The sequence below is a fragment of the Aythya ferina genome, assembly GCF_964211825.1.
Source record: "Aythya ferina genome assembly, chromosome: 1".
NCBI classification, from domain to species: Eukaryota; Metazoa; Chordata; class Aves; order Anseriformes; family Anatidae; genus Aythya; species Aythya ferina.
In genome coordinates this window covers 28,152,891-28,165,704 of record NC_140296.1, presented here as the reverse complement: position 1 = coordinate 28,165,704, position 12,814 = coordinate 28,152,891, and the positions used below count along the sequence as shown (strand labels likewise).

The window sequence follows — 12,814 nt, the reverse complement described above, 5'->3', positions numbered from 1 at the left end:
TACTGCTAGCTTTATAGGTGTCGTCCAAATTCCTGGTTGCCTCTGGACATAACCCCCACAGAGTGCTAGTGAATTTGCATGACTGGCAGTGCAATGTGGGAAGCAGGAGAGGTTAGTAAGTGGTGGGTTGGCTTGGTTGGGAAGCAAGGAGTAGTGAGCAGAGAGAAGAAAGAAAGTGCACAAATGGGTTCTTTAAATTAGGAGAAAGTCTGTGGATAGCATAAAGAAATATAACATAAAAATATAATTTTGGCAGAATTTCCCAGACACTCTGCATGGAGTGAGGATGCAGACATATTTGGGGGGAAGGTAGGCAACAGACAATTAATATCACTCTAGATAGTTACTCAGTGCTTAAGCATGAAAATCTACTGCCGTTTTAGATGCCAAAGGGTACCTGAGACACCCAAAAGAGGCCTTCTCGCAGATTAGACTCAGAACCTACAGGAATGCCAAGCAGGCAACCCTAGGAGATATCAAAATGGACCAAGCACCTATGCTCAGGCACCTGAGTCATCCTGTAATAACCAGTTTCTTGCTGAAATCCCTCCCCCTCCACCATCTCCAGTACCAAGAAGCAGATACTACTACCAAAAAGCCAAGATAAATAAAAAATGCCAAGAAATGCCCAGTTTGCCATAAGTCTTTGCTAATCCTGCCTGAAGCAATGTAGTCAGATCTGGTATTGCAAGGCTATTTATTATGCTGATGATCCTATATTGTTTATGGAGTGGCTATTTTCTGCCTAGTGTTGCTTTACAGAACATTATTGAAATTATAGTGCAAATGTTAACTGATTGTAGCTTTTAATTAGAGACATTTTTTAGCCAATATGCTGAGGCAATCAACCAATGTTTTTCTTACCTATACTGGGCAACTGTAATCTTAAGTTCATAAGTGATATAATCATATTCAGGAAACCTGCTTTATTAACTGAAGCGTTGGTTCTGAGAAAACATTGCATGTGGCCCCAACCATTACATCTCATTAACCTGCTGCTGTGTTACCTGCAAGCTCAGGTCTCTGCTACCTTGGAAATTTCTCCATCACTCATCAGAGTGTACAAAATGGCTATTACACATCTATGGTTGACCAAAATTCATCTCCTAATGGTTTCATGAGGTCAGCTGCAGTCATTTATGTACAAGATCGGTATCTTATTGTTGCACGTGTCCTTGGAGTTGCCAGAAGTCAGTCTGGGTGTGCAGATGGATGCCACCTGCATTTTGTGAGAGGCATTTGCAGTGCAAAATTGCTGAAAATGAAAAACAGCATGAAGGTTACAAGCCTACACAGACATCAGCGATATGTTATACAGAGAAGGGATTCAAAAGCTTATACCTGAAAACCTCTATGTTTATTCAGTGTAGGATATACAGGTGTCTTTGAGGCTTGTGAGCTCATTACTTCATCCCCTTTTGTCTGGGCCTTGAGAATAAAAGTGCCTTTGTTTTCCTCAGGTTGCTTCAAACTTCATGAAAGATGCTGTTGTAGTCCAACTTCATAGTCAAGATAGATGAATGCAGAAATCAGGGAGAGATTTTTCCATGATCCACAAATTCTGAAACATATTTTAGGCTGAGAGAAGGGAGTAGAGGTAATGAGGTAGTGCCGTCATGCAGAGCACTAGTGCTGCCCATAGATATATGGGCAGCAGGGATGGCCATTATTGAGCTGCTAAGGGTCAAACCTATTACCAGATCCAAGGTTAGGACCAAGCTCTTCCTTTTATTCTCCCAGCCCCAGCTGAGAATAAAGGAAACATTTTACTCTCCACTGCAGCACATACAAGGGTTTGCATCTCAAGCCTATCTTGGCCAACAAGAGCCAAATCTTGGAGGCTCAGGGTCCACTTCTGTTTCTGTTTAGGGGTTCAGGACACAGATCAGTGTGGTCATGGTGAAATCTACTTCAGAAGACCTTCTAAACCCTGCCAGACCTCATGTGGGTCTGCACTTCCTATCTCCAACATAAAGCAATGTTAATTCTCCTTCCCTTAGTTTACACTTTGGGTACCATGGTGGTCATTCAACATTGATATGATCTTGAAAAAACATAAATAATCCAGGAGCATTAGTCAATCTTCTTCCTTTTAAGAACACTGGGCTTTGTGGCATCTCTGTCTTACGGCTCTGCCTGAAGCATACAGCATTTAGTCTCTTAAATTTCAGAAAACTGAAACACTTTTGTCCACTTGAGTGTCAGCAGGTTCAGTAAAGAAATGGTTTAATGATTTTTAAAATGATAAACTCAGGTCAGAGTGAATGATAGAAGTGTATCCATATAGACTTATGTTCTGTTAAATTATCTAGTCCTTGTTACTCAAAATCTGGGAAATAAAGGAAAGAAAGCACGGCCTCACAATTGCAGTCTTGTGTCACTACAGTTAAGCATATGTAAAAGAGAGAAAGAGAAGCAAGTAAACCAGGAAGCAGAGAAGGGGAAGAGAAAAGACAAAAACAGACAAAGGGGGGAGCACTTTGGAAAATAAATCTTTGATCTACAGGGAAAATGGAAGTGAGTAAAGAGCTTCAAGCTTGCTTAAATTGGTAGTACAGATAGAGCAAACCTCAACACAAAGAAGGAAGAAAGGCAAGAAAGCATAAAGGACGAACAAGGACGTATAAAGTCACCTTTGCAAAAATTTCTTTAGGGGCAAAAATTGACTCAATCAAGTCAGGTGCCTTAATCTGAATTAAATAATCTGTAAGTCTAATGCTGGCCTCCCATTTTCAAAATCTTGCACTTTTTTTTTTCCTTTCCTTTAGTGGCTTAGGTGTTCAATTCTTCTTAGTGCTAATGATTGCTTTTGGTGGGGATACAGCTGAGTCAGTCAGTAATTCAAATGGGAGGTGATTTTTAATTTTTTTTCTTTACCCCAAGGTACTTTTTCTTTGTCTTCTCCATTAATATAGTTATCTTTCATGGTGTGGTAAGATCTCTGATAGCTCCATACATCCAGCAAAATCTCTTGACAGGGAATAAATATCTAATGTTACAAAACACCCATCCATTCTAGTTTTGTAAACACATGACATGCCACTTTTCAAATATTTTCAATTCAATTTTAAATCACATTTGTGGGTTTTGCCTTGTGATATTCTGCCCTTCTGAATATATTGTACCTTACAAATAAGACTTTTTTATGGTGATGTTAAGACTAACTTTTGCCATTTTTTCTCCAGTTGATTTTGTTTTGTTTTGTTTTGTTTTTTAATTTTTTATCTATATCAGTCCCACTGGTTTAAATACCACTAAACAAACACTGTTGTGCTCCTGAGCACATGCTGGCAAAATCTGAGTTTGCAATGCAACAACTGAGTTTCTCGTTGCAGTACTGACCATTTGACTAATTATAGTCTTTTCCTTAAAAAGCAGATAACTTAAAAGAGACTACAGGAGTACTTATGGATTTTTCTTCTCCAGTATGGGCAGCCCATGTGAAGTTGAAAGTACCTCTCTGTTTGCCGCAGATTGTTTATTGCATTCCTGGATATTTGTCATGAAATTCTTCTGCAACCTATTGTAATGCACAGAGACTCTAAATCCTTCCTGGCTTCACAGAGATTTGTGCAGAGATTACAAATGAGGAGCAGATTAGCGCTAGATGAAAAAACCCGTTCTGTTAGAGAGCTAATCGATTGAATCTTCAGCCGGTTCTGATACACGTATTTGTGGCAGGGCTTGGCAGATCTCCCCCTGTATTTGGAGTCCTTACCAAAACCAACTTTCCTGGTGTGGTGGAAGCTGTGTTGGTGACACAGCCATTTAGATAGTCTTTGTTGTCTCAGGTGGCTGATCCCCCTCACCAGCATCTCCATCGTGCTTGCTCCTAATGCAGGCAGCTGGGTCAGGCTGTGGTAAGGTAGAAAGCAATGCAGAAAGCAAATGATGAGAAGGCTGCAGAGACTTAAACAAAGAAAAGAATTCATTAAAAATACAGCCTATGGGACTTCAGAGCCAAAGGAAGAGTTGAAGAGCAGGGAGAAGGCTAAAGAGCAGTTGAATGTGCATGACACATAAGTAGGTCTTGCTGTTTCCAGTCCTACAAAGCCAAAGGACAGCAGAAGGTGAGCATCTCCTACTCCCAGTTTCTCCTGTGAACACAAGGAAATCTGGTTTAGTTGTTAAGTTTTCGGGATCTGTCATACACTATACAGCCAAAATAAAGAGGAGCCACCACATGAACATCCATATCCAGTTCTGGGGTGGTAGGAAGGAGTATGGTCAGTGGGCTTGGCACAGGGCTAGGAGCTAGTTTTGCCTGAGTTTGAATCCTTGTTAAATCATGGAATCCTCTCTGTGATCTCTGACAAGCCACAGAATGTAGATATAGAAAAGTCTCATTAGTCCACGTAATCCGGTTCCCCACAATACAAGATTATTCTGTAATCTTTTTTACTGCTATTTCATGAGATGGAGCGCTACCCACAGTATGTGTAACTATTAGAAACAGCTCAAAACAGCTATTCTCCTGTCTGTGTTTTATTCCCAAATTGGTTAAGACTAATTGGTTTCCTAATGTCCAGACTGAGCCTCCCCAGGTGCAGCTCTGTGCTGTTCCCATGTGTCCTGCCGTGGGTTCCCAGGGAGAAGACAGTAGCGCCTCCCTCTCCACTTCGCCTCCTCAGGAAGTTGCAGAAAGCAATGAGGTGTATTTTTTGACAATAAATAAGAAAAACAAATTATTACCATTGTTTAAATACATGAGGTTCTTACTGGTGTGCAGAATACCTCCTATACACACCAAATCAGAATGAACACATGGGAGTTATCACTGCAGGATGGTGTATAACTGTAGATGTTTTTTTCTGTGGGCTACAGTCTGTGTTGTCATTGTAGTCAATGTATGTACTCAAAGGGTATGTACTTACACAGCCCAAGGATCTACAGAGCAATTCAGCTAACCTGGTGCAGCAATCTGGGGAAAACTGAATTGCTCTCCAGATGCCACTGACTGTGCTAACTGGACAACTAAATCCTACTTGTGATTTCTGTGGGCTCTGTTTTACATATACAGACAGGTGGTATGGTCTGCTCAAGGTAAAGGAGAGGCTTTCATACTGCCCAATGCTCTTGTGCACATATCAGGTCTGTCCCTCAAAACCTTGTGTTTCTTTGTAGTTTTGTCTAAGTGGTTACCAGTGCTTGTGATCCCACAGACCTTACCCTTTCACAAACAAGAAGACTGCACTTGCTTGCATCCTTAGTTTCTCTAGATGCCTAATCTGCTCTGTTATCAACAAAATCTGCTTAAATATAAAGACAGCATGGAAACAAACCAGGATCAGGCAATCCGTGATATTTTCTCTGAGAGGTAGGAGAAACATGAGGTACTTCTGTTGGTTCATCAGGAGTAGTGCCTGATTCCATGCAGTGTATCTGATATCAGAGCTACTGCTTAGAAAAAAAGGAGCACCCTTGCTTAGTGCAACCAGCAATACAATAAGGGGTACCTTCTTCTATAAATTTGTCTGAATGGGGTGATCTCTTTTGTACTTGCAGGATATCTTGTTATTATTTCTGTGTTACCCAGAAGTGTTTTCAGCTAAGAAACAACTGGTATTCTCTTCATAGACACATGTCTTTTATCTTGTTGAGTGAGTTCTTAAATTAATTAACTCACCAATTGCATAAATAAAGCGAAGTTGCATGTAGACATCAGACATGACTTCTGGTAATGTTTTGCTGACAATTTAACTCATTTTATTTGATACTTTTGCACTATTGATTCCTTATCAATTTATCAAACTGTTGCAGTACTGTGGTTAATTTATTCATGAATTCATTTAATTCCTTATGGCATTAAAGAAAACAGCTTATTTTATTACACAGAAATAGGTTATAGATTAACATACCTCATTATGGATACATCGCAATGTATATATTCAACTATGATGCCTGAGTGAGTTCCTAGGGATTGGCTGTCCTATAAATCACCTCTAGCTAGGCAATCACAAACAAGCAAAAATCTTTTACAGATGTGAAAAATCTTTTTTTTTTTTTTTTTTTTTCCCTGTAAAATCTCTTCAATAAAAAAGAGAAGATGGCTGTGACGGATCTGGGTCACTAAGACAATACGATGTGCACTAGTGAGATGTTAGAAGCAACAACGTATGGAGTTCTTTTAGAGAAAGAGTATACAAAAAGACCTCCTTGGCTGCCAGGTCTCATCCCTCTCTATCACGTCATGTAATCTATTTTGTAAAACAATCAAGCTCCATCTTTATCAATTTGAATTTATTTTTTTTTTCAAAAGTCATGTGAAGCATTCCAGCTGAGGCCTTACCAGTGTTGTATGCAGTCCATTAATACTTTTTTAACTAACTTGAGACAGCCCAGAATCATGTTTCTCGCAGCCTTGTCACTTGAGTGGCCAAGATCCTTAATTCTTTCTCCTCTGCTGTTTCTGACTGACAAGTCCCATAGCTTAGATTATTGTTTATTCTCAGTGGTGTGTTATTCCACATTTTCCCATTAGTTCCTCGCCCTTTTGGAATGGAAGTCTAGTATTTTGAATTACGTGAAGGGTTCTAGTAAGAAGAATCTAAATTGAAATTTTAAAAATGCAAACTTCTAAAAGCCTTGCTTAGATAAGTGTGATGATGAAAAATGTTATGATTGCTCTGACACTAGGGGCTCAGTTTAGTTATCTGCAAGAGTGTCTAACCCCATAGGAAGGCTTCCTGACTTCCAGCTGCTTCTTGAGGACATTGACTCTCCATTTCTAACAGCTGCTACCCTTGTGCAAATGCTCAAATATCTGGCAGGTAGACAGCTGAATCTGGCTCAGGGGGTGAGATTCAGGCCCAGATTCAGATCAAAAACATCAGGTCTCTTCACTCTAGCAGTCTAAAGCAAATTAGGTGTCTAAAGGTCAACCACTGACCTGATCTAGTGGGTGGCATCCCTGCCTATAGCAGGGGGGTTGGAACTAAATGATCTTTGAGGTCTCTTCCAACCCAAGCCATTCAATGATTCTATGATAAAGCTGTCCTTAGATATTTTATAGAGCAAGTGGATTCTGAAGCACACTGTTCAGCCACATGTAAAAGAGAAAATGAGACAGAGCTGGAAGAAGTGGTGTATTCCCATTGAGATGACAGAATGTAGTTGCTTGCTAAAGTTGCTTTTTGATGTCTCAGAGGAAAAAATAAAAACGTTAACCACAGTAATGAAGAAATAAGGAATGAGAATGGCAGTGCCATCCATCTGCCATTTCTTCATTTTTGTTCTTTAGATGTCTCTATGGCAGTAAAGTTGGAAGGCAGGATATGAATGAATCTGAGCAAGTCAATAGCAAGGGAGGATTTTGAGCTAGTGTAATTCAGCCCGCAAGGCAGGGCTCCTCTACCATTTATTCTTGTTGTCTTCGAGGCTCCTTATGTAAATATTTGGGATTTTGGCAGGGTGGTTTCTCTTTGTTATTGAAGTGAAACATTTGCTGTGAGCATACTGAATGAAGTCTGCTTCATAATTATTTGCAGTAACAACTCAGCAACGGAGACTTAACGGTTGTAAGGCTGCCAACTGTGTATTAATATGATCTTCTTTTCCCCCCTCTCCTGCTGCAGCAAGCACGCAGTTGGTGTAGGAAGTCTGCAAAGCAGAACAAGCAACCGTATCCATCTGTGTCAACAGATTCCCGCCTCACCACTTTGCCAGGCTTTCTTCCTCAGAGCCACCAGCCTGTCCCTGAACAACCAGAAGAAAAGAGTCAAAACAAGGTACACCACGCAAACGGCCTTGGTCATCATCTTGGTTTCTCCCAGCAGGACTTGAGGCACGGTGATGGAGGAGACTTCACTCGCAGATCCAGCAGTGCTTCCAGCATTTCGTGGTCATTTCAACGAAGCAAGTCTCTGTTCTGCTTGCCCACGGTGAGCACCTCTCCAACCTCAGAGACTGCTCATTTCAGTGAACCATTTCAGTTTTCAAGTACCGGGTCACCTGCAACCAGGTTGAAAACATGGAGGTGCAGCCCCAGGCTTAACATTGATGATTTGGAGGGTGCACAGGAGACTGACGTAGACACGGGGAGGAAGTTGTCCTTCTCAGACCTGTCTGTGGTCTCTGCATACTCTGCCCTGAATGGATTTTGCAGTGACTTGGAAGCCTGTCTTCCCCCACAGAAGCATACCCTCGGTACAGCTACACAAGCTGCTACCAGTGGAAGGCCTGTATCTGTCATGTGCAATACCTTTGAGCCTGGGGATGGTTCGCTGCCTTCTCTCTCTGAATGGTCTTCCAGCTCATTTAGGTCAACATCTCTCTCCAGGCAGCCCAAACAGCCCTCGAGAGCAGCCCCTTGTTCTCTGGATGACTATGGCAGCATTTACCCAGCTTCACCAACCAATGAAGAAGAATTTTACATCTGAGGTTCCTCTCTCCCAGGGAAAATGTGTTCTTCTTCTGATGACCACAGTGGGCCTAGTCTGAGCTTACAGAAATTTCCTCACGAAGAAGAAGGTGGTGAAGCAGAGCATGCTAAATATTTGACGAAAGCTCTCAGATCCTTCAGAGATGGGTGTCCCCAAACCATGTACTGTAAAGCAGTCTGAGCTGGTGCCCAAAACCTCTGTCCTGGAGGAAGTGATCTCTACAGGGGCTTGTCTGTGGCAGTGCAAGGTGGATGGTTTCTGTGACTGACTTTTGGACTGGCAGTGAAGGAAATTCCAGAAACGCTGTAAAATAATACAATTTTCTTCAGCGGAAAAGGAAGAGTAATTTGTGACACCAAACTGCTTCAACTTTTCTGGGAAATTATTTTAACTATGGAAAGATAGCAGGAGAAAGGGATCTTCTTTCCCTTTTACAAGTTCCAAAGGCAACTCTGAGGACAGCAGGTCCAAGCAGCACATCTCCGGTAGCCTCAAACAAGTTTTCAGTGGGGACACACATGGTTCCTTCTAACCTCTGAGAGTTTACAGTACTGAAGGGGGAGAAGCTCCGTTTCTTCCACATGGAAGAGGAATCTCCACTGGATCTCTTTATTTTGACAGTCCAGGGTATGGAAAGTGCCAAACAGGAAACCTTACAGAACATTTTCTACCCATCTCCACATGAATCCCATTCTTTCCAGCTGTGACTGTAGTCTGAATGCAGTCAATGGTAACCTAAGTGAAAAATGTTTACTACTTCCAACTCAGGCAATACAGAGTTTACCTTTTTGGAATGCAAAACAAGAGACATAACCCAGCATTTTTATATATTCCTACACCACTAGTCCTGAATATATAGCGACTCCCTGCTTTTTTAGGGGTTGTTATTTTTTCTGTTAAAAATAATTGATGCAAAAATGTATTCTACATATTTTCAGTGCAAGCATACTTGGTTTTGGGTAAAACACATTTTCTCTCAAATAAATCTATCCAAAGGGAAAACAAGTCAGATTTTACTGGCTTTTCAAATTATATTTTTAAAAGACACCTGCTTCATAACCTTGTTTGCTCCAATTAAATTGTTATTAATAATAATAATAAATGAATAAATAAATTGTAAGTACAAAGCTATTAATATGGCAGCTAAGTACCTTCAGCAGGCTTTAAGTCAGATTTATACATTGATTATAGTTCTGAAAACTTACTTTGGTGCCAGAGATGTGGCACTGACTGCAATTCTGGTTTAGCCAGTAGAAAAGTGACCCTGATAAAAGGTATATGCTTAATGCTGTATGTAATCTATATGCAGGTGCACGTGCTGAAGACCTACCATGAGAGCATTGAAAAAAATGCATTTGGGAAGAAAAATGTTTGTTATATTACCAGGGATTTTTACTCAGAAGAGTTGCTGCTTTAAAAAATAAATTAACACACATGTACTCTAACGTAGTTACAAGAAGTGAAACAGCTCCCCTGGCCCATTGTAATGATTTAAGTAAAAACACAGTCTGCACAAACAATTCTGGAAGAAAGTCTGAGGGAAACTGAACACAGCTTTATAGGGGAGGAGGGAGTATTCCATTAAACTTGTAGCCCAAACCCAGAAGGGGCCAGAGGGACTGTCAGAGCCAGTAAACCACTCCCTAAGGCTTTCTCTTTTTCGGTTATTTTCTCCTCACAGAGAAGGAGACGTCAGGCTGAAGTCCAAGTCTCTTTGTGAGATGCTATCGTAGCATGTACCAGAGGTAGGGTTGTCTTCTGTACTAAATACCATGTATAAATAGGAAATTCTGTTCAGCTCTAAGAGCACAGGAGATTATTGGCCTTCTCCTGCCCTCATAACTGTTTAGATTTACTGCAGTTTTTGGTAAATCATTTTCTTTAAAAACGTCTGGGACCAGAAGTGGCACCAGTGAAGGATTTGTCGTGGTATGCATGTGTTTACCTGCTCTATAGTCAGAATATGTGTAAAACACTGTGAGGTCAGACCAGACATGGTTTCCAGCAGCTTGGAAATCCCTGTGTGAGCAGCAATGCTCAGGACAGCCCAGGTTCCACATCTTTTCTGTCATATTTATGGTAGTACAAAAGTAAATGATGAAATAGCATTGCATATTTATTGGACTGCCATTTCATCAACACTAACCACTTCCAGATATGACAAACAGTATAACGTTGGTTCAATACTGTTAAAATTTTAGTGTTTATTATTTGGAAGAGAAAAAAAATATCTTCTCAAAATATTTTAATAACAGATAACATTTGATCTGAACATGAAATCAAAAAGTCTTCAGAGAGCTGTTTTCAGCTGACATATCTGTTAGACCCTGGAATCAGGCCAGCACTCAAGCTCTTGACAAAAACTCACTGGGGTTTTTAATGAAGAGGAGGCTTTGAAATGTCTTTCAGCCTAGCACGTGCATCTGGGGGCCATCTCCTGACATGGCAAGAAGCACTGGTACTGGAAGTCTACAGACAAGCACAAGATAATTTTAAGTGTCAATCGTGAGGCGCATGTGTGGCATTAACCTGCAGCTCCACAAACATCTAAATTACAGATTTCATCCCGTTGATCCTAACAGGAAGAAAGCTGAATGAACTTCCACAGATTCTGAATTTATGGTGTCCCTATTGGTTGTGTGCTCAAGTATTTCTGTTCTGTTTACTGATACTTAGCTAGAAATGAAGGTTTTTATTGTTTACATTTACTGTGCTTGTAACCAAATTTTGGGATAACTGAGTGTACCACTGTCAGGAAAAGCAGTGATGATAGTGTACAGAAAACTTTTTGTCTGTAACAGAGAAAGCCAGAAGTTGAAGAGTGTTTCACTGAAGGTTGTATTCATTGTTTGTCTTCCCGTTATTTAGGAAGGGGCTGATCTCTTCAGAGAGCTGAATATGCACAAATTTCATGACATTTATGTATCATATTATTTGGTTAACTTATGAACAATGTCATTTGAGAACTGCAGGTTTTTCTTGGACTTTCTCTTCTTCTCACCCCAGAATGTGTTGCTTCTGTTAAATAAAATAGAGACAAAAAAATCAATTTTGCTGAACCTTCGATGTGCTCATTTATGAGGTATTGCAGACTTGCTGACTATTTTAACTAGGCTTCAAAATGAATGCAATGACACAAGCTGTCCAGCTCTTGGCAGTGTCTGTCAGTGGGATAATTACAAAATAAACATAGCAAAAATATTTTTATGTTCAACTCAGCTTTGCCTCTGCAGACCGGATCTTTTGTTTCTCATTTTATTATTGTAAATCATTTGCTCCAGTAAAGCTGAATGATGCAATAGGAGCTGTGACAAATACTGGTAACCCTGCATACTTAAACCCTATCTTGGTTTGTTCCGTGTATGTTGGTCTTCATAACAGCTTTTCCCCGTTATTTCCATCACTGTGGTGTTATCTACTATATATATATATATTTATTCTCCTCATGAGATTTGTCTGCATGTCAACATTACATTGTACATGCAAAGCTATGTAGGTTTGGCTTTGTTTAGTTTTTATGGTTTTATGGTTTAACGTTGTGGGTTTTGTATATATTTATATGGCAGTTATAGAACTGTAGAAACATCAGAAGTTGGAAGAGGCCTCTGGAGGTTCTCTAGTCCAAAGCAAAGCAGGCTCAAACCTCAAAGCTTCAAAGTCAGATCAGGTTGTTCAGGGCCTTGCCCAGTCACATTTGAAACCTCCAAAGATGGCAATTTCACAGTGTCTCTGGGCAACCTATGCTAGTGTTTAGCCACAGTCATGGTGAGGAATTATTTCCTACTCTGCACTCACAGTTTCCCATGTTCCAACTCGTGATCTTTTTTTGTTGTTGTTTTGCTGTGTACCGCTGAGAAACTCTAGCTCTGTCTTCTCTTTGATCCCCTTTTTTTGTGGTGGAAGACTGCAATTCCTCCCACAGCCTCTCCTTGCACATCACAAGCTCTAGCTCCCTGACCATCTCAGTGGCTACAGCCCCTCTGAGCTCTCTCCAGGTTGTCGATATCTTTTATGTACTGGGGAGCCCAAAACTGTACACAGCAGTCTGGATGTGGTTTGAGGAGTCCTGAGTAGGAAGGAAGAATAATTTCCATCAACCTGATGGCAACTCCCAACTGCATCCTGGGCTGCCTCAAAAGAGGGGTGATCAGCAGGTCAAGGGAAGGGATTGTCCCCATTTACTCTGCCCTTGTGAGGCCCCACCTGGAGTGCTGCATCCAGGTCTGGGGCCCCCAGAACAGGAAAATGTGGACATGTAGGAACGGGTCCAGAGGAGGGCCACAAAGATGACATAGCATGGAGCTATCCTGTTCTTGGCTTGTGTCTCCTGTTCCAATCCAATGAAGGGCTTTCAAGGCAGAAGATACATCAGCTATTGAAGAAACCAGAATATTGGAACAGATTGGTGTTTCCAATGACTGGTATCAGCAAGG

The 12,814-nt window shown here is 40.9% G+C and overlaps 1 protein-coding gene across 6 annotated transcripts in view; it reads left to right on the top strand.

Annotated features, from left to right (window-relative positions):
* Positions 1-12,814, top strand: part of LOC311430255 (protein FAM124A-like) — a 76,379-nt gene that overhangs the window by 30,588 nt on the left and 32,977 nt on the right. The window contains exon 4 of one of the 6 annotated variants that reach the window (XM_084506800.1): positions 7,776-11,430. The exons of 3 other annotated variants lie outside the window; for them this stretch is intronic. In XM_084506800.1, the coding sequence (XP_084362926.1) occupies positions 7,776-8,378 (603 nt within the window). In that variant the 3' untranslated portion in view covers positions 8,379-11,430. Of the gene's footprint in view, positions 1-7,574; positions 11,431-12,814 lie in introns of those variants that run through there. 2 more of the 6 variants (XM_084506799.1, XM_084506798.1) reach the window with 2 other exon arrangements.